Here is a 22830-nt window from a genome sequence, read left to right as displayed (position 1 = left end):
GTCCCCCCTTTTCCTTCTGTCCTCCAGACTATACAGATTGAGTTCATGAGGTCTTTCCTGATACGTTTTATGCTTAAGACCTTCCACCATTCTTGTAGCCCGTCTTTGGACCCGTTCAATTTTGTCAATATCTTTTTGTAGGTGAGGTCTCCAGAACTGAACACAGTACTCCAAATGTGGTCTCACCAGCGCTCTATACAGCGGGATCATAATCTCCCTCTATCAAAATATGAACAAGCGGGATGATCCCTCCCGCCTACCAGACATCTGGAAACCAGCCCTCAAACGTAACCCAGCCATAAAAACTGAAACTAGACTCAGAACACACATTGCAAAACAATCAAGTAGCCTGCAAGCTCCAACTACTCAGGATATCACGCCTAATCAACAACCATTAACTAATCAGCATACTTCAGCTACATCAACGACCCAAGATGTTTCCCCACTGACTCACCAGGAAGTTTCTACACAGCAGGCAATTGCTGAGCCATCAAACCACACCCAGCCACCAGTATTTATAGAAGGAAGGCAGCTCAGGTCTCGCAGTGTTCGCCTTAGAACAAGGACAGAAACACCAGCCTGAAGATGATGAGTGTGACCTCGTTGAAACGTCGCCAGAAATGGTCCCATTTCGGCCTTGTTCTGGCCTCGTCAGCTAGCCACACCCTTCCTTACTGGGATGAATGAATGCAAACAATGAATGAATGAATGCAAACAAACAAACAAACAAATATACCCACTAAAACCCTCATTGTGTATTGGGCTGAATGAATGAATGAATGAATGAATGAATGAATGAATGACTGACTGACTGACTGACTGACTGACTGACTGACTGACTGACTAACTAACATCCCCTGTCAAAAAGAAGTGGGATCATGCTACAACTTTGACTTCCCTTTTTTTTTTTGCCCCAAATGAATACTTTCTGCTTCTTGTACTGATTCCCCTTGAACCAAGTTCCACATCCCTGGATTTTAGCCTAAGGTCTCCGAACGACACATGCAGTAAATCCAAACTGTAAATTAAAACACCCACGAATCAATAATTCATACAGACGTACATGCACCTACACACACCTAAACAGGCAGTCTTTAAACTGGCCAGGAAGGAAGGAACTTTTAATACACAAATTGGTGCCCTTTCATTGCCTCACCAAATAGGCGGAATGAGATGAATGGCCCTAATAAATCATTTTTGGAATATTAGCCCAGCAAAGGTGGCTTGGATGTCAACCATATCTGCGTATCAGCATTAGTAATAAAACCATCAAAATGGTCCTTCGGGGATTTTCCCTAGACTTGCAGTCACAGTTCCTGAATGCAAAAAAAAGGACTGCCTTCGCCCACCCCATCCAGGGAAACGTTTAGTTAGACGGATTACATTTCAGGATCACTTGAGCAAAATGGTAGATTTATTAAAATATGACTTCCTACATCTCCCGCCACACTGGGATCATTTCCAAGGCTTTTCGCTGTTTCAGCAATGAATGTTTCAGGCAAGTCTTGATTGGTGTAACAGATGACAACGCTAAAATCATCTGGATTCTACTGAGTGTATGTAAACGTACACTGCTCAAAAAAGAATAAATAAAGGGAACACTTAAACAACACAATATAACTCCAAGTAAATCAAACTTCTGTGAAATCAAACTGTCCACTTAAGAAGCAACACTGATTGATAATGTTGGGCGAACAGAACTCGCACAATTCGGGTCCAGTACGCCGAACCCGAACCCGAAATTTTTTGAAACTTCGGGCAAAGTTCGGGGTCGCATTTGTCTTTTGGAGCTTTGATGTCACCGGCAGGTTGCTAAGGACGCCAAGGTGATCCTACATCCAATGTTTATTTTTACGTGAAAGGACCGCCCTTTGCTTGCAGCGCCGCTGCAGAGTCCTTTTTCGTAAAAATAACAATGTTTATTTTTACGTGAAGACCTCCCTTTGAAGGAGCTGGGGAATCCCTCCCACAAAGAGATTCCGTGGGCGGAGCCTTGACGTCACCGGCAGGTTGCTAAGGACACCAAGGTGATCACTTCCTGGATTCCATGGAATCCAGGAAGGGATCACCTTGGCGTCCTTAGCAACCTGCCAGTATACGTGACGTCAAAGCTCTGCCCACGGAATCTCTTGGTGGGATTCCCCGTTCGGGTTCGGTTCAGGTTCGGCCGAATTTTTCCTAAAGTTCGTCCGAACTTGCCGAACCTGAACACCGTTGGGTTCGCCCATCACTACAGATTGACAATCAATTTCACATGCTGTTGTGCATATTCAACTTTGTACAGAACAAAGTACAGTGGTACCTCTACTTATGAACTTAATTCGTTCCATGACCAGGTTCTTAAGTAGAAAAGTTTGTAAGAAGAAACAATTTTTCCCATAGGAATCAATGTAAAAGCAAATAATGGCTTCGATTGTGGAAACCAACAATCAGGAGATTCCTACAGAGGCCCCACAGAGGCTTCTCCCCGCCTTTTCCGGCCCTGTTTCCTACAAGGAGATTCCTAGAGAGGCCCCCACGGAGGCTTCTCCCTGCCTTTTCCAGTTACAGTTTTGGATGCTCGGGTTTGTAAGCAGAAATTGGTTCTTGAGAAGAGGCAAAAAAGTCTTGAACACCCGGTTCTTATCTTGAAAAGTTCGTAAGTAGAGGCGTTCTTAGGTAGAGGTATCACTGTATTCAATGAGAATATTTCATTCGTTCAGATCTAGGATGTGTTATTTGAGTGTTCCCTTTATTTTTTTGAGCAGTATATTTATCATTAATTGACAATGGTATATTTATCACTAATTTACAACGGTTCATTCAAAGTTGCGACAACACTGGAAAAAGTGAACGATAACTGTTTTCCCACACTTAACGACCGGCGTACGTAGAACCTCATGGCCGCATGATCCAAATTCAAATGCTTGGCAACTGGTTTCACGTTTATGACGTATCCTGGAGGGTCATGCGATCCGCTTTTGTGATCTACCGACAAGCAAAGCCAATGGGGAAGCCAGATTCACTTAATAATCCGGTTACTAACTTAACCATTGCAGTGATTCACTTAACAACGGTGGTGAGAAAGGTCATAAACTGCTGGACAAAGTTCACTTGATAACTGTTTGGCTTTGCAACAGATATTTTGAGCTCAATTGCAGCCATAATTCTTTGGAGAGGGACGGCATACAAAACTAAATTATTATTATTATTATTATTAATAATAATAATAATAATAATAATAATTATTATTATTATTATTATTATTATTATTATTATTATTATTATGTCAATACAACACAGCAAACAAGATCACTATGCTGGATTTCGTATTTCATCACCAGTCGGGCGCTTCCCAAGCACCTAGGACTGCGTGATGTAGCGGCGAATTATGTTTGCCGATCCCAATAAAGCGGCCTTTTGCAATTGACAGATGGAGATTTTGTCAATTCCGATGGTTTTCAAATGTCCACTGAGATCCTTTGGTACTGCGCCCAGCGTGCCAAGTACCACTGGGACCACTTTCACTGGCTTATGCCAGAGTCGTTGCAGCTCGATTTTTAGATCTTCGTATTTCACTAATTTCTCTAGCTGCTTCTCCTCAATTCTGCTGTCTCCTGGGATTGCGATGTCGATGATCCATACTTTCTTTTTCTCCACAATCAGGATGTCTGGTGTGTTATGCTTCAGAATTCGGTCAGTCTGAAGTCAGAAGTCCCACAGTAGTTTTGCTTGCTTATTTTCGACCACTTTTTCGGGCTTATGATCCCACCAGTTCTTTGCCACTGTTAAATGGTAGTTCCGGCACAAGTTCCAGTGGATCATCTGTGCCACAGCATCATGTCTATGCTTGTAGTCAGTCTCTGCGATCTTTTTGCAGCAGCTGGGTATGTGATCGATTGTTTCATATCTGTTTCTTTACAGAGTCTGCACTTTGGATCGTCTGTTGATTTTTCAATTCTGGCTTTGACAGCATTTGTTCTAATGGCCTGTTCTTGTGCCGCCAGTATTAGTCCTTCTGTCTCCTTTTTGAGTGTTCCACTTGTAACCCATGACCAGGTCTTTTCTTTATCCACTTTGCCTTCAATCTCCTCCAAGAACTGGCCATGCATGTTGATCTCCATCAACGCTGACTCTTTGCTCTCCTTCACAAAGTCAGCTAATGCATGCTTCTCTTCTTCCACTGTCTGCTTCACTTGCCAAAGTCCTCTGCCGCCTATTTTCCTTGGTAAATACAGCCTGTCAACGTCACTGCGGAGGTGTAGTGCATGATGGATCGTCATTAATTTTTTGGTTTTCCTGTCCAGGTTGTCCAGCTCTGCTTGAGTCCAGTTCACTATGCCAGCTGTGTATCTAATGACAGGTATGGCCCACGTATTTATAGCCTTGATGGTGTTGCCACCATTCAGTTTGCTCTTCAAATTTTTTCTGGTCCTCTGGATGTACTCTTTGCTGATCACAGTTTTCACATTTTTATTATTTTTATTATTATTATTATTATTATTATTATTATTATTATTATTATCCTGCATAACTCACACCCACAGTGTGGTAGTTCACTGCGTAGAATAGAACAGAATAGAATAGAATAATAATTATTATTATTCGAAGACTACCTGTTCCACACTTATTACAGCAGGAGGAGGAGGAGGAGGAGAAGAGGTGGTACTACTTGTGGAGAGAGCAAAAGTAAGCACGTTGGTAGAAATTCATATTCTCTCCTTTTTTTATTATTATTATCAGGCCACGCTCCACTCTGCAAGTGAGAATTTCAGTGTATTGCAATAGCTCGATCGTAAAAGTTAGAATAAATGAGCAGAGACCTGGAAAGGCAACGATCCACGTAATAAGGGATTACTGAAAATTACTCGTTTGGTTTATTGCTCCAAAGGCTTTTCTCTAGAAATCAGAGAAAGGAAGGAGAATGTTCGAAGCAAAGGGAGTGAGAATTATTAGCCTGCTCTGCATTTTTACAATAGGTGCTGTTATGGTTTCGGCTTTGCTTACGACTTTGCTACTGTTTTTGCCTGTGGCTTCAGCAAATAAGCGTAAATTGAACTAAACCATGAGCTGGAGGAACTTGACCCCTTATGTGTTAGTAAATTAGCACTTCCCCCATGTAGGACTGTATCATGTGGCTCGAAGAGTGTTTTAATCAGTTCCCGTCAGAACGCATTCAAGAAAAGCTCTTAACTGACTAAAGTTTTTAGCAGCTAGGAAATGTCAATTCTTCTTTTCCAGGAATGTACACATTTTATATGGGTATATTTGGCCAAAATATTTAATCAGCTTTGACTATAATCAGTCCCTAAGATATTATTGTTCTCTGAGATATTAGCAATAGCATTTAAGACTTGTGTACTGCTTTGCAGAGCCTCGGTGGTGCAGTGGTTAGAGTGCAGTATTGCAAGTCTCCAGTCCCCTAAACATTTTGCTTGTTAATTGCGAGTATTCTGAGCAGAGACAGGTTACAAACGGTGTGCCACAAGGGTCTGTTCTGGGTCCTATTCTTTTTAATATCTTTGTGAGTGACATAGGGGAAGGTTTGGTAGAAAAGGTTTGCCTATTTGCTGATGACTCTAAAGTGTGCAATAGGGTTGATATTCCTGGAGGCGTCTGTAATATGGTAAATGATTTAGCTTTACTAGATAAATGGTCAAAGCAACGGAAACTGCAGTTTAATGTTTCCAAATGTAAAATAATGCACTTAGGGAAAAGGAATCCTCAATCTGAGTATTGTATTGGCAGTTCTGTGTTAGCAAAAACTTCAGAAGAGAAGGATTTAGGGGTAGTGATTCCTGACAGTCTCAAAATGGGTGATCAAAGCAGTCAGGCAGTAGGGAAAGCAAGTAGGATGCTTGGCTGCATAGGTAGAGGTAAAACAAGCAGGAAGAGGGAGATTATGATCCCGCTGTATAGAGCGCTGGTGAGACCACATTTGGAAGACTGTGTTCAGTTCTGGAGACCTCACCTATAAAAAGATATTGACAAAATTGAACGGGTCCAAAGACGGGCTACAAGAATGGTGGAAGGTCTTAAGCATAAAACGTATCAGGAAAGACTTAATGAACTCAATCTGTATAGTCTGGAGAACAGAAGGAAAAGGGGGGACATGATCGAAACATTTAAATATGTTAATGGGTTAAATAAGGTCCAGGAGGGAAGTGTTTTTAATAGGAAAGTGAACACAAGAACAAGGGGACACAATCTGAAGTTAATTGGGGGAAAGATCAAAAGCAACATGAGAAAATATTATTTTACTGAAAGAGTAGTAGATCCTTGGAACAAACTTCCAGCATATGTAGTTGATAAATCCACAGTAACTGAATTTAAACATGCCTGGGATAAACATATATCCATTGTAAGATAAAATACAGAAAATAGTATAAGGGCAGACTAGATGGACCATGAGGTCTTTTCTGCCGTCAGTCTTCTATGTTTCTATGCTCTTCTCTGTACTTTTTCTGGGGTCTCTTATTCTTTAAAGTGGGGTTTAGACAGTAAAATTTCTTTGACATACCTTGCATATCGAAAGGGCCAAGATCAAAATTAGACATAATGTTCCATCTTTTTTTTTTTAATGGTAGAACCCCACCTTCTGCCTGCTTCTAGCACTGCAGTATTTTTTAGAAGCTGTTCCTACACTGCAGTCGTTTCTCAACTGAACTGGCCACTATACATGTTAAATAATGACATGATTTATTACACAAATCTGCCTCCAATGAAATCTGGTGTTGCTGTTAGCATGAAGGGTATTTTGGCCAAAAAATTTGGCCGCTTCATACTTCGTCCAAAGATATTTCACCAGAAGAGCCCTTCACTCCTACACTCGAAACAGAATACCCTACGAAAATGGACTAACAATCCTGGATCTAGAAAGCTTAGAACTACGGCGCCTAAAACATGATTTAAGTATTGCCCACAAGATCATATGCTGCAACGTCCTACTGGTCAATGACTACTTCAGCTTCAACCACAACAACACAAGCGCACGCAACAGATTCAAACTTAATATTAACCACTCCAAACTTGACTGTAAAAAATATGACTTTAACAATCGAGTTGTCGAAGCAAGGAACTCATTACCGGACTCAATAGTGTCAACCCCTAACCCCCAACATTTCTCCCTTAGACTATCCACGATTGACCTCTCCAGGTTCCTAAGAGGTCAGTAAGGGGCGAGTACAAGTGCACTAGTGTGCCTTTCGTCCCCTGTCCAATTGTCTTTCCTTTATCTCATCTATCATATATATTTTCTTCCTTTCATATATCTTCTCCTCTATTTTTACATATTATCTTTATATATATTACTTCATGTCTATTCTCTTCCATATGTATTGTGTATTGGACAAATGAATAAATAAATAAAATAAAGAATAAAAGGACACTTTTCTTCGGGAAGAACAAAAGGCAAACTTCATTTTTGCTGGCATTACTGGATTGCAGGTCCATTAGAAGGAAAAGCCTAAATCTTGTCCATAGCTAAATCTGTTTGAAAAAAATTTCTTCTATATTCTTGGTCTTAGCACTGGATGTAAAAACTCAATTTCACTGAGGGCTGCATCAGGATGGTGTTTGACTTGGGGTGGGGGGTGGGGGGTTGAGTTAGACATGACTGTGGCAGCCATGATCAGCTCAACATCCAATAAGGGGCTGCTGCCCCCACAGGGGTGGAGTGGGAACGCAGTGGGGATAGTAAGTTTATGCACTATTTATTGAATACTTAAATAGGTTTTTAAAATTGTCCTTCCTTCTCTAGTACCTTAATATGATCCTTAATTACTTTTAAAATAAGAAATAGTTAAATACTATGCTTTTAATCACTATCATAATCATCATTAACTAGAACTGAACTTTTGGAGCAATGAAAGAAAATTGAGCTACTTGCCTAATCTGTTATCATACTGAACCGTGTGAAAGAATATTTTATTTATTTATTTATTTATTGGATTTGTATGCCGCCCCTCTCCGGAGACTCGGGGCGGCTAACAGCAACAATAAAGCAGTGTACAATAGTAGTCTAATGTTAGAAACAATTAAAAACCCATTAATATAAAAAACCAAACATACATACATACATACCATGCATAGAATTGTAAAGGCCTAGGGGGAAGAGGGTCTCAATTCCCCCATGCCTGACGGCAGAGGTGGGTTTTAAGCAGCTTACGAAAGGCAAGGAGGGTGGGTGGCAATTCTAATCTCTGGGAGGAGTTGGTTCCAGAGGGCCGGGGCCGCCACAGAGAAGGCTCTTCCCCTGGGTCCCACCAAGCGACATTTATATCAGTATCTTAGTTTTGTTTAATATAATCCTTTGCATGAGTTATATTCTAATGTTTTACTACTCAATTTTAGCTTATTATACTGCATTTTAACTTATTATTTATTCAAATTCCCTCTATTTTAGCCAATTTTACTGTATTTTAACCGGTCACAGTTTTATGACGACCGATGTGGTCCTTTTTCTTGCTTTGATATGGTCGATTGACTAATCAAATAAAGTTGATATAGATTGATATTGATACTGAACCTTGTGGGTTAAAATGTTACTGTGCTCAACAAATAATGCTGTCTATCATTTGTCCTTTTTGTGGGTTTTTAAATAATATGATATAAATGGTAATAATAAGGATACTTTCTATTTACATAGCTTGAGAAATATAATATTGATACAAAGAATTTTATGTATTACTATGTATAACACTACCATTTTTCCAAATTCCGTGATTTTGTATCCTCTTCCCATACCCTTTTTCTTTTTCTGTTCATATTTTCTGTCCCCCCTTCTTTGTATTCATAAATAAATTATTTTTTAAAAATAAAAATAAAAAAATAAAAAAATATGACTTAATCAACTGAAAAAGAGTCCAAGCACCTAATTGAAAACTTATCTTCGTCGGCAAGCCACTCCCACCCAGTCACATGACCCTTAAGCCACTCCCCCGGTCACATGATTGTCAAGTCACTCCCACCAGTCACATGGCCAGCAAGCCACTCATACCTGGTCACATGACCATCAACCCACACCCACAGTGTGGCAGAAATAAATTTGACAGTCCATCACTATCAACGTCACTCATGTCAGGGGTGCCTATGGTGGCCCGGGCATTTTGTCAGAGAAAATGGGTTCCTGAACTCTGCTTTTGGGTGCAAGGTCCTCCAATTCTCTGCAAAAATGGAGTTCCCGAGCGCTGGGCTGTTCTTGCTTTCCCAAGCTCCATTTTCATTGGCAGAGGAACTGTGGGCTGGTCCTTTGATCTAAGCATCCCGCGGACCAAATCTGGCCCACAGGCATTGAGTTTGACACCTCTACCTTATCAGATACCATAGTTAGGTAGAAAATAAGTTACTCTGTCTTGCTTGTTGCCCTTTTACCGATCCTGAACTTTATTTTAATTTTTAAAAAATGCACTTCGTAGAAATAAAGACATTTCCATTACGGTGGGTAGAAAGAAACTGTGATTTCTTTCTTTATCTCTCTCCAAACTGGAAAGATTGGATTTTTCTTGCCGAAACAAGAAACATTTCCAATTGAGCCTAAAGGGAGAGAAACATATAATCCAGAAAAGAAAGAAAGAAAGCCAACCTGGGGGGAAAAGATAAAACCGATTTTAATTACCTTCAGAATTATACAGGGATTTCCTCTGGTGTACATTATAATTCCGTTGCTTTGCAGAGTCCTCAGACGGAGGCCCAATTTGAATTCTTCATTCTTGCTATTTTCAGAAACCCGGTATTTGATGTAGCTATTCCCAGCAAAGCTCAGGGATGTGTGTCCTGAAATAACCATTTAGAAAACAGATTACAGGGGTTTATCTTGTGCCTTCCGAAACCAAACATTGGAGATTATCCAATCCTTTACACCCAGGAGAGAAAAAAAAAGGAAAGTTAATTAAGGAAGATGCTTAGTTAACAAGGCAGATAAAGAAAAAAACCTTAAAAAATAAACCATAACTTTGACAATTAAAAAAAATACTCCTGTACAGTGATAGGTTGCAGCCGGTACTGCTGGGATTGGGGCTCCGGTAGCGGGAATGGAGATGCACACGCAACTCCACACCCCCGTTGTGTGCATGCACAAGCGAAATCTCCCAGGTGAGATTTGGCATCTGTGCATGTGCAAGCTAAATTTTGCACGAGAACACCCTGTGCGAGATTTCACTGATTTTTGGTGTGTTTTCACCAAAATCACCAAAAATAGGCAAAATCCTGTGCGCGAGTGTGTCCCTGCGCAAGATTTTGTTTTCCGCACATGCACACAAGCCAAATCTCACGACAGGTGTGTGCGCGCCTGCTGGGTGAGATCATCCAAGGGCATGGGGTGAGGTATCATCAGTATGCAGATGATACCCAGCTTTGCATCTCCACCCCTTGTCCAGTCAGTGAAGCAGTGGAAGTGATGTGCCGGTGCCTGGAGGCTGTTGGGGCCTGGATGGATGTCAACAGACTCAAACTCAACCCTGATAAGACGGAGTGGCTGTGGGTTTTGCTTCCCAAGGACAATTCCATCTGTCTGTCCATTAATCTGGGAGGGGAATAATTAACCCCCTTAGAGAGGGTCCGCAACTTGGGCGTTCTCCTCGATCAACAGCTCACATTAGAGAAACATATTTCAGCTGTGGCGAGGGGGGCGTTTGCCCAGGTCCGCCTGGTGCACCAGTTGCGGTCCTATTTGGACCGGGAGTGCTCACAGTCACTCACGCCCTCATCACCTCAAGGCTCGACTACTGTAACGCTCTCTACATGGGGCTACCTTTGAAAAATGTCCGGAAACTACAGATCGTGCAGAATGCAGCTGCGAGAGCAATCATGGGCTTTCCTAAATATGCCCATGTTACTCCAACACTCCGCAGCCTGCATTGGTTGCCGATCGGTTTCCGGTCACAATTTAAAGTGTTGGTTATGACCTATAAAGCCCTTCATGGCATCGGACCAGAATATCTCTGGGACCGTCTTCTGCCGCACAAATCTCAGCGACCAGTTAGGTCCCACAGAGTTGGCCTTCTTCGGGTCCCGTCGACTAAACAATGTCGTTTGGCGGGACCCAGGGGAAGAGCCTTCTCTGTGGCGGCCCCGATCCTATGGAACCAACTCCCCCCGGATATCAGAGTTGCCCCCACCCTCCTTGCCTTTCGTAAGCTCCTTAAAACCCACCTCTGTCGTCAGGCATGGGGGAATTGAGACATTCCCTTCCCCCTAGTCTTATACAATTTATGCATGGTATGTCTGTATGTATGATTGGTTCGTTAAATTGGGGTTTTTAAAATTACTTTTAATATTAGATTTGTTTACATTGTCTTTTTACTGTTGTTAGCTGCCCCGAGTCTGCGGAGAGGGGTGGCACACAAATCTAATAATTAAATAAATAAATAAATGATCCCAGAGAGCATAACGGTATCGGCCACTAAGTGAAACCACTGCCTGCTCCTTTAGTATGCACACCAGTGATGGGTTCCTATGGCAGTGTTTCCCAACCTTGGCAACTTGAAGATATTTGGACTTCAACTCCCAGAATTCCCCAGCCAGCATTCACTGGCTGGGGAATTCTGGGAGTTGAAGTCCAAATATCTTCAAGTTGCCAAGGTTGGGAAACACTGTCCTACGGGTACGGCCAGATACGCAGAACCGGTAGAAAAACTTTGGTTAAGTGTACAGAACAAAATTATTATTTATTATTATATAATAAATTATATAATAACCATTATAATAAATGGTTGTCCAGTCTCTTCTTAAAAGTGTCCAGTGATGGAGCAACCACAAGTTCTGAATACAAGCCGTTCTACTGGTTAATTGTTCCCACTCCTTAGTTCTGGATTGCTTCTCTCCTTCATTAGCTTATTTCACTTGATTAGTGGAAGAAAAAGAAGGGGAGTGATAGGCTCCTACGGGTATGGTCAGGTACGCAAAACTGGTAGTAAAATTTTGATTTTTTTCCCCTTTTTTTCTCTCCTGGGCTCTGTGTATGTTTTTCCTATCGCAGTAAATGTGGTTGAATGTGTATAATTTTAGAAGAGCTGTGCATGTGTGTGTGTACATACACATACAGTTTATATAGTAGATAATGTATATTTTGGGGTGCCTGTGTGTAATTATCTCAGGGACCGCCTTCTGCTGCACGAATCCCAGCGACCAGTTAGGTCTCACAGAGTAGGTCTTCTCCGGGTCCCGTCAACTAAACAATGCCGCTTGGCGGGACCCAGGGGAAGAGCCTTCTCTTTGGCGGCCCCGGCCCTCTGGAACCAACTCCCCCCAGAGATTAGAATTGCCCCCACCCTCCTTGCCTTTCGTAAGCTACTTAAAACCCACCTCTGCCGCCAGGCATGGGGGAATTGAGATACTCTTTCCCTCTAGGCCTTTACAATTTTATGCATGGTATGTCTGTTTGTATGTTTGGTTTTTATAATAATGGGTTTTTAATTGTTTTTAGTATTGGATTATTATTATATGCTGTTTTATTATTGCTGTTAGCCGCCCTGAGTCTCCGGAGAGGGGCGGCATACAAATCCAATCAATCAATCAATCAATCAGTAAGAAAAAAAACCCCTTCTTTTTTTATTAAAAGAAATTAATAATAAAAGAAAACCAAAATCTATTACTATTATTACTATCTTCTCCTCTTTTTCCATCCCTGTCTCCTCCCCCCTTTGTGTGTGTGTGTGTATGTGTGTGTGAACTCTTGAACCATTTCCAACAACAGGTGAATAAATAAATAAATAAATAAATAAATAAATAAATATGTATCTACACATAGGGCATATATACATAGAATTAAAGAATATACTGTATTTTGGATGTTCAGTAATAGGGAAATTTTATCTCTTTGAGGCCAGGCACTCTAACCCTTACCCTAGACGTGAGTGACGTCAAGTTGGCCACCTTTAAGCCAATCACATTATCTTTAAGCCACCCCCCTGGTCACATGATCGCCAAACCCCTCCCCACCTGGTCACATGGCTGGCAAGCCACACCCACAAAATAAACCATACCCACGGTGTGTTAGTAAAAATTTTTGCAGCCCTTCACTGATGCACACCTAATGTCAGGGGTGTCAAACATCAATTTCATTGTGGGCTGCGGTTGACCTCAGGAGGGTTGTGGGGTTGCCGACTGTGTGGGCGTGGCCACCTCTGTGGGGTGTGGCCAGCTTGACACCACTCCCCATACCGCTGGCATGTTTCCTGTTTGAAATTGGTTAGGCCGGGTCAAAGTAATGCAGGCCAACGCCTTACCTTTTCCAGGAAGGTCCCATCTTATGTTTGACACCCCTGGCTTAGAAGAAAAGACCGACACGACTTTTCAGACCTGACCAAGAAGATGCTGCAGCAGCAGCCGAGCAAATTGTGTACCTGAGCATTCTCCAAGTTTTCCAGGTGGACACTGACAGATGAACAGTCTCTGGTTGATTTCGTAACCTACACACTGCATATCTCCTGGGCATGGCTTCTCTGTGCATGGATCATTAGAGCCGGGACAAACTCCTCCTGTTGCGCAAGGGATAAGGTAAGAAACAGACTTTCTTTATCCGCATTCAACAATAACAACAATAACAGAGTTGGAAGGGACCTTGGAGGTCTTCTAGTCCAACCCCCTGCTTAGGCAGGAAACCCTACTCTACTTCAGACAGATGGTTATCCAACATCCTCTTAAAAGCTTCCAGTGTTGGGACATTCACAACTTCTGGAGGCAAGCTGTTCCACTGATTAATTATTCTAATTGTCATAGAAACATAGAAACATAGAAGACTGACGGCAGAAAAAGACCTCATGGTCCATCTAGTCTGCCCTTATACTATTTTCTGTATTTTATCTTAGGATGGATATATATTTATCCCAGGCATGTTTAAATTCAGTTACTGTGGATTTACCAACCACGTCTACTCTTTCAGTAAAATAATATTTTCTCATGTTGCTTTTGATCTTTCCCCCAACTAACTTCAGATTGTGTCCCCTTGTTCTTGTGTTCACTTTCCTACTAAAAACACTTCCCACCTGAACCTTATTTAACTGTCAAGAAATTTCTCCTTAGTTCTAAGTTGTTTTTGTCCTTGTTTAATTTCTGCCCATTGCTCCTTGTTCTACCCTCAGGGGCTTTGGAGAATAGGTTGACTCCTTCTTCTTTGTGGCAACTCCTGAGATATTGGAACACTCCTATCATGTCCCCCCTGGTCTTTCTTTTCATTAAACTAGCCATGCCCAGTTCCTGCAACCGTTCTTCATATGTTTTAGCCTCCTGTCCCCCTAATTGCTCTTCTCTGCACTTTTTCTAGAGTGTCAACATCCTTTTTGCATCGTGGTGACCAAAACTGAATGCAGTACTGTGATACCTCGTCTTACGAACGTAATTGGTTCCAGGAGGAAGTTCGTAAGGTGAAAAGTTCGTAAGATAAAACAATGCTTCCCATAGGAAACAATGTAAAATGGATTAATGCATGCAAGGGGGAAAAATTGCAAAAATGGCACTCCGCCGGGCGCTGCTGCCCGGCTGTCACCTTTTGAAACAGCTGGGCGCTTCTCGACATTCTCCCGAATGCCAAACCCGAAAAGTTCGGTAAAAGTTCGGGTTTAGGAGGCACCGAGAAGCGCCGCCACCCGGCTGTCACCTTTTGAAACAGCTGGGGGGCTCCTCGGCGTTCCCCCGAACGCCGAACCCATAAGTTTGGCAAAAGTTCAGGTTCGGCGTTCGGGATGCCGCCAAGAAGCGCCGCCGCCCGGCTGTCACCTTTTCAGAAAAGCCGCGGAGCTGTCGGCCAGTCGGGAGGCTCAAACAGAGGTGGGGAATCCCAATAGGGAATTCCATGGGCGGAGCTTTGATGTCACTTCCTGGAGTCCACGTTTCAGCCAGCCAGATAGGTGCTATAGAACTGGTGGTGGTGATTAAGCGCAGTTTGGAGAACTGGTAAATCGCACCACGGACTGGCTCCTCCCCTCCTACTCACTCCTTCTGAGACTCATACACACAGAGCGAATATAAGAAGGAGGTGAGAATGCTGGAAAACTTTTCTGAACTTTTCTGTCAGTTATGTGGGTGTGGCTTGGTAGGCGTGGCTTGGTCTGGCCCCACCCCCCAAGATACACCAACAAAAGTGGTAGGGGAAAAATGTGAATGTCACCCTTGCCATTACCTTTTCACTTAGATCAGTGTTTCCCAACCTTTTTTGAGCCGCGGCACATTATTCGTATTTTCAAAATCCTGGGGAACACTGAAAGGGGGGGGGGGGGGCGGGCTAAAGAAAAGTTTGGACAAAAAAACCCTCTCTCTTCCTCCCTTTCGCTCTATTTCTCCCTCTTTCTCTCTTTTCCTTCCTTCCCTTCATTCTCTCTCTCCATCCCTCTTTCTTCCTTTCTTCCTCTCTTTTTTGCTCTTTCTCTCTCCCTCCTTCCCTTCCTCTATGTCTTTCTCTCTCCCTTGCTCTCTCTCTCTCTCTCTCTTGCTATCTCTTTCTTGCTTTTTTCTCTCTCTCTTGCTCTCTCTCTCTCTTTCACTGTCTTGCTATATGTCTCTTTCTTTCTCTTTGCCTCTCTTGCTATCTCTCTTTCTCTCTCTGTCTCTCTTGCTATGTCTCTCTTTCTTTCTCTTTCTCTCTCTCTCTGTGCCTCTCTTGCTAAGTCTCTCTTTTTCTCTTGCTATGTCTCTCTTTCTTTTTCTCTCTCTCTGCCTCTCTTGCTATGTCTCCCTTTCTCTCTCTCTCTTTCTCTGCCTCTCTTGCTGTCTCTCTTTCTTGCTCTGTCTCTCTTTCTCTGCCTCTCTTGCTATGTCTCTCTTTCTCTCTCTCTGCCTCTTATATGTCTCTCTTTCTTTCTCTCTCTCTCTCAGCTGACTGCAAGCGGGAGCCCTGACGGCGGCAACTGGACATGGTGCTGGACACCGTATATGCCAGGCACGCAGCGCCAGCATGTACGACGTCCAGCAGAACGTCCAACCGCCACCGTCAGGGCTCCCACTTGCAGTCAGCTGAGAGAGAGAGAGAGAGCGATCCCTCTCGCCGCCGCCATCTCCCCCGACTGCCTGCGCCCGCTGCGGCCACACACACCCCGCTCCCATCGGACACTTGCCGTCGACGAAAGAGGAGCTCCAGCTGGGCGGGGCGCTGCCGGTACTTCCGTCCTGGGGCTCCCGCTCGCAGCTGTCCCCCGCCTCCTGCTCGATGCCGCGGTTTTCGGCGCTCTCCTGCTGGGCCCCAAAGAAAGAAGGCGGGAAAAAGGTGCGAAGAATGGAGCTCTCCTTCTTCCTGCCTTCCTTCTTTGGGGCCCAGCAGGAGAGCGCCGAAAACCGCGGCATCGAGCAGGAGACAGCTGCGAGCGGGAGCCCCAGGACGGAAGTACCGGCAGCGCCCCGCCCAGCTGAAGCTTGGCGGCACACCTGGCCATGTCTCGCCGCGGCACACCGGTTGGGAAACGCTGAGTCTTAGATGATCCTCAGACCAGACAAAATTATAATTTGATTCCTGTCTCTAAAGGCAGTAAAGGCTGAATGAGTGGAAAAGCTATTCAATGATTGCTTCCCTCCTGACCAACATTCATCTTAGCTGACTCCACATATCAATATAAATTGAACCTGAAATCTAAGCTGCTCTGGAGATCCCATAGCAGGAAAACATACAACAACAAAAAAATACACTATCAAACTGCAATTAAGGCTAACAGAACCCGAATCTAAATAATGCAACCAATAAATATTTAAATAAAAGGGTACCCTTGTCTGAAAAAATACAGGTAGAGCCTGGAAGATCGAATGGAAGATAAATAAGTTAATGAAAGAAGGTTGGGTGAACTGCAAATTACAACAGCACTGGGATACGTCTGATTTACTTTGGCTGTGTCATGCATGCAAATTTATTGGCGAAGTTAATGACGTTAGGAATGAACAAGGAAAGTGAAGGTCTCAGAACAGAATGGAATAACAGAGTTGGCAGGGTCCTTGGGGGTCTTCTAGTCCATTCCCCTGCTTAAAAAGGAGATGCAATATCATTCCAGACAAAATAGTTGTGAAGTCTCTTCTTAAAAGAGTCCAGTGATGGAGCAACCACAACTTCTGAAGATAAGCCGGTTAATTGTTCCCACTCCTTAGTTCTAGTCTGCTTCTCTCCTTGATTAGTTTAATCCTGAGACCGCCTTCTGCCGCACGAATCCCAGCGACCAGTGAGGTCCCATGGAGTTGGTCTTCTTAGGGTCCCATCAACCAAACAATGTCAACTAGCAGGACCTAGGGGAAGAGCCTTCTCTGTGGGGGGCCAGACCCTCTGGAATCAGCTCCCCCCGGAGATTAGAATTGCCCCCACCCTCCTTGTCTTTCGTAAACTTCTAAAAAAACCCACCTCTGCCGCCAGGCATGGGGGAATTGAGACATCTCCCCCGGGCCTATACAGTTTATGCATGGTATGTTTGTGTGTATGTTTTCTTTTAATAAGGGTTTTTTAGTGACTTTTAGATTTGTTATATATTGTGTTATTATTGTTGTGAGACGCCCCGAGTCTACGGAGAGGGGCGGCATACAAATCTAATAAATAATAATAAATAATAATAATAATGTAGGAATATCAAGTAAAGTCTTTGAACGAAACTCTCCTTAGTACTTTCCTGGACAATTTCATGTTTAAAGAAGTAATTTGCCAATGTATCATTTATCACCCCAAGTCCTTGAAGAGGCATGGCATATGAATCAATCAATCATTAAGTGTCGTACCACATGATTCTTGACAAATGTATATTTTATTTTATGTACGCTGAGAGCATATGCACCAAGACAAATTCCTTGTGTGTCCAATCACACTTGGCCAATAAAATTCTATTCTATTCTATTCTATTCTTTTCTATCAATCAAACAAACAAACAGACCAACAAACACTAGATAGATAGATAAATAAATACTAGGTAGGTAGGTAGATAGATAGGTAGGCAGGTAGGTAGGTAGGTAGGTAGATAAATAAATATGGGGGAGGGAATTTCCCAATTTAGCCAATAATTTTGATCTTGTCTAGTATCTTCCATCCAAGCACTAAACAAAATCAACCATGTTTAGCTTTCTGAGATCAAATCAGTTTGGTGCTACCATTTAATGGGTGTAGAAACCTAATAACCAGTCAATAAACAGATTTTAGCCTCATTATCAAGGTTGCTTCCTCCCTTGCAAATATTATCAACCACAGTGGATAACCAATACGGAGTAAATCCTTACTCTCACCATGTGTTTCTGAAACAAGCTCAGAGAATTAAGCAGCAGGGTTATAACGTATTTGCTCCCGAAACCAACGATGAATAGTCAAAACAGCCTCTTTAGAAATTTCTGATTATCCAGCTGATTATGCCGACATGTTCCATGTATAATGATATCCCATCAGCACTGCCTACAGATCTGTATGCACAGGATATTTGTTTTCGGAACACAATTAAATTTTAAGTCACGTCAGGCAATAATTCTTTACAAGTCTCTCTGTGGCTGACAGAGAGACAAGTTAGGTAGACAAAAATGAAAAAAGCCACAAATATAAATTGGCTTGTGGGAAGACAACCCTGCTGAGATTCTGGAATAGGGCACCACATGTTTTCACAACCTTTTAACCTTTGGTAAAATCTTGACACCAAGCAGCGAAGCCGTGATGCAGCCTTGTAATCAATCATTGCCATGTTTCAATTGTTTCCTACCGGAGACACGAGTGAGGTTCCTATGAGGCCGAGAGGTATGTAGGAAGAAGCTAATTTAATTTAATATGACAGCTCTGTACGACACAACATTCCAAGACAACTATCGCCATGTACCGACACCTCCCAAATGTCTGATAACGCCAATCTTTTCATCATTTCAGACAGAAACGGTGTGTGATGAAAAACAACGTCAAGATTTCTGTGGGCTTTGAATGGGGGTAGTGATTTCTGAGAGTCTCAAAATGGGTGAGCAGTGTGGTTGGGCGGTAGGGAAAGCAAGTAGGATGCTTGGCTGCATAGCTAGAGGTATAACAAGCAGGAAGAGGGAGATTATGATCCCGCTATATAGAGCGCTGGTGAGACCACATTTGGAATACTGTGTTCAGTTCTGGAGACCTCACCTACACAAAAGATATTGACAAAATTGAACGGATCCAAAGACGGGCTACCAAGAATGGTGGAAGGTCTTAACCATAAAACGTATCAGGAAAGACTTCATGAACTCAATCTGTATAGTCTGGAGGACAGAAGGAAAAGGGGGGACATAATCGAAACATTTAAATATGTCAAAGGGTTAAATAAGGTTCAGGAGGGAAGTGTTTTTAATAGGAAAGTGAACACAAGAACAAGGGGACACAATCTGAAGTTAGTTGGGGGAAAGATCAAAAGCTACATGAGAAAATATTATTTTACTGAAAGAGTAGTAGATCCTTGGAACAAACTTCCAGCAGACGTGGTTGGTAAATCCACAGTAACTGAATTTAAACATGCCTGGGATAAACATATATCCATCCTAAGATAAAATACAAAAAATAGTATAAGGGCAGACTAAAGGGACCATGAGGTCTTTTTCTGCCTTCAGTCTTCTATGTTTCTATTTTCTTCTGAAAAAAACCTCCCAACAACCTAGAAATGATTTGCCACTGTCATGGTTTGAAGCTTCTACAACTCATGGATTTGCTGTTTGTCTCCCATTCAAATGCTAACCAAGTCTGTCCCTGCTTAGCTTTTTTTCACATAGCAAAGATAAGTTCAGTTTGGCTATCTTAACTCAGCCAAATGGCTGACATAAGCTTGACGTGACCTTTGTGATAATAAAAAAGAGGAGTCAGGAAGACCTTTCTATGCGTGATGGAAGGTCAGAAGGTTTTAGAGCTGTTATGGAAAAGATATTTTAGTCCCAAGAAAGGAGGAAGTGTAAGAAAGAAAGTCAAAACAATTGTGCCTTGGTTTTGTTAGGTATAAGTTGGGGTAGAGAGAAGACCTTTGACAAGCTCTCAAGATTGTGTTGCAATGTCCTGAGTGCAACCAAGCACGTTTAGAGACTCCGAATGAATCCTGTTTCTTGATTTTTGCCTTGAAGGATCACTTTGAGAGAAAGGCACACAATTAGTTTTTTAAAATAAGAAAAGTTTGCGCACGCGTCGTGATTTTTATTTGTCAATCCATTCTAAGTGTTGCCACTAAGCCAGTAGTTCTCTACCTGGGGGTCGGGACCCCTTTGGAGGTGGTACGACGGTTTCACAGGGGTCACCTAAGACCATGGCAAAAGACACATTTCCCATGGTGTTAGGAACTAAAGCTACTGAGAGCATATGCTCCAAGACAAAATTCCTTGTGTGTCCAATCACATTTGGCCAATAAATAATTCTCTTTCTTTCTTTCTTTCTTTCTTTCTTTCTTTCTTTCTTTCTTTCTTTCTTCCTTCCTTCCAATCCACCCACCCACCCACCCATCCATCTATTTATCATCTATCATCTCTTTCTCTCATCTATCATCCATCTCTCTCTCTCTCTCTCCCTCCCACCCTCCCTCTCTCTCTCTCTTCTATTCTGGCACTTTGGAAAATATTTTTACAATCCGACCAATCCTTCTCAAGGTATGAAGACTAGTCCAGACAGAGAATCAATGGAAGCATTTCTTCTACTTCTTCTTTTTTTTAAAAAAAAAATCAGGTTCCTCTAGGTTGAATTTTATAGCGATCACAAAAAACTTTTAAAATATTAAAGCTTCGGAAAGAGTATTTTATGTCTGTCTTTTGTGGGCTCCAAGCTACAAATCTTGTGCTACTGCATAGCTCCCCTGCTAACCTGCATTTTCAGGATGATTTCACAATGGCACCGAGTAGAAAACCACTAAAGCACTAAGAAGGATGTTATCCATCTTTGGAGATTTATAGCCAAAGCTTGAGTACCTACTATGAAGTTCAATGGTTTTGTGCCGGTCTTTATTTCACCAAGCAAACTTCATTATTGGAATGGAGGTAGGATTACTCTTGCTAGACCAGTCTGGACAAAATAATAATAATAATAATTAATGGCATTTCTCTGGGGCCTGAGTAAAAGGAGTAGGAATCCAACCCAAGGATGCTTTACTTGAGAGTAAATCTTCCTTAAATGAAATGGGTCGTGTCTAGCTTGTAAGTTAAATAATCTGACCCATGTTGCATGAATGCGCTGCTATTTGGAATCAGAGCAAGAAAGGCAGTTTAAAAAAGCCAACAAATCGAACAGCCCAATGGGTCTATCGGAAGTCGGGAGGGTTCAGCGAGGCCTGCACGCATGCGCGGGGGGACAGCGTGGGTGCTTGTGCGCGTGCATGCATGGGGAGGAAGGGCATTGCATTATAGTGTGGGCATGCACACACACATGCGCGGCTCTTTTGGCACCCAAGCAAAAAAAGAAAGTCTGGGCGGCTTATAGTTTTACATATACAGTGGTACCTCTACTTAAGAACTTAATTCGTTCCGCGACCAGGTTCTTAAGTAGAAACGTTCTTAAGTAGAAGCAATTTTTCCCATAGGAATCAATGTAAAATCAAATAACGCGTGCAAACCCATTAGGAAAGAAATAACAGCTCGGAATTTGGGTGGGAGGAGGAGGAGGAAGAAGAGGAGGAGGAGAGTCGCTGCCGAAGGAAGGAGGGGAGGGGAATCTAAAAAATGCAAAACTTTAAGGCTTAAAAAAAAAAAGAGGGACTCTGAGATGGCGAGGAGGAGCAAGCACCTCCAAAACTGCCTCCCATACAATCCCTCCCATACACTGCCCTGCTGCTGCTGCTACCTGCTTCCTCTTCCTTCCCATGCTGAAGGGCTCCCCTCTCCTCTCGCTCACTCGCTTTGTAGCCGGCGCCTTTTCTTCACTATGGTGACTCCTTGGCTGCCCAGAGCGAAGAGGGTGTTTCTTTTCTCTTGGTGCTGGCAGAGGTTTATTACCTGTCCAAGCGCCCAGAGAAAGGAAAATGCTTCGTTCACTCTGGGCTGCCAAAGCCTCATTAAACGTCACCGAAAGGCTCCTCTGGCAGCCCAGAAAAGCCCAAGCTGGCCGGGATTAAAGGGGGAATGATAGGAAATTGGTCGGGCCTTCGTGCCGCTCTCAAATTTCCTGGGAAATTTTTCCGGGCTCGGGTTCTTAAGTTGAAAATGGTTCTTAAGAAGAGGCAAAAAAATCTTAAACACCTGGATCTTATCTAGAAAAGTTCTTAAGTAGAGGCGTTCTTAAGTAGAGGTACCATTGTATAGTTAAAACATAAAAAGTCAAAATTAGACATTAAAACTGAGGATACATAGGAGGTGAGGGGGGTAGTGTGGGGAAGTGGGATCTATCATTGCTCAATCAACCAACTCCATTTTGCTGTTTCCTCCACTGGGGCTCCAACTTGCAATCTAGTTAAGGTGCGGTCGTAGACGACGTCATACCAAACGGCTAAGCCGTGGAGAAATATCGGTAGCTGAGGAAGCAAGTTATTGCCACAGTTATGCTCATTTTTGCTTGACTCTGCCAGGTAGCGCAATCCATTTTTTACATGATTTCCCCTGACTTTTAAACATTTTAATACAGTTTCTCTCTCCCCCCCCTATTTATTCCATTTTTTTCACAAATTCTCTGCTGCTGCATGAATCCCAGCGACTGATTAGGTCCCACAGAGTTGGCCTTCTCCAGGTCCCGTCGACGAAACAATGCCATCTGGTGGGACCCAGGGGAAGAGCCTTCTCTGTGGTGGCCCCGGCCCTCTGGAATCAGCTCCTCCCGGAGATTAGGACTGCCCCCACCCTACTTGCCTTTCGCAAACTTTTGAAAACTCATCTATGTCACCAGGCATGGAGGAATTGTTATATCCTTAGCTGCCTTTGATTTTATGGATTGTGTGTTTGGGCTGTATGACTGTTTTTAATAGGGGTTTTTTAAAGACTGTTTTAACATTGGATTTGTAT

At 42.8% G+C, this 22830-nt stretch overlaps 1 protein-coding gene across 3 annotated transcripts in view; it reads right to left on the bottom strand.

The window, feature by feature from the left end:
• Positions 1-22830, bottom strand: part of FAT3 (FAT atypical cadherin 3) — a 699023-nt gene that overhangs the window by 48979 nt on the left and 627214 nt on the right. For all 3 annotated transcript variants that reach the window (XM_070749626.1, XM_070749624.1, XM_070749625.1), the window contains 2 exons: positions 13323-13457; positions 9596-9753 (listed from right to left, as the gene is read on the bottom strand). In XM_070749626.1, the coding sequence (XP_070605727.1) occupies positions 9596-9753; positions 13323-13457 (293 nt within the window). The remainder of the gene's footprint in view (positions 1-9595; positions 9754-13322; positions 13458-22830) is intronic.

The sequence above is a fragment of the Erythrolamprus reginae genome, chromosome 4, assembly GCF_031021105.1.
Source record: "Erythrolamprus reginae isolate rEryReg1 chromosome 4, rEryReg1.hap1, whole genome shotgun sequence".
NCBI classification, from domain to species: domain Eukaryota; kingdom Metazoa; phylum Chordata; class Lepidosauria; order Squamata; family Dipsadidae; genus Erythrolamprus; species Erythrolamprus reginae.
The sequence above is the reverse complement of the archived record's forward strand: the minus strand, read 5'-3'. Positions and strand labels throughout refer to the sequence as shown.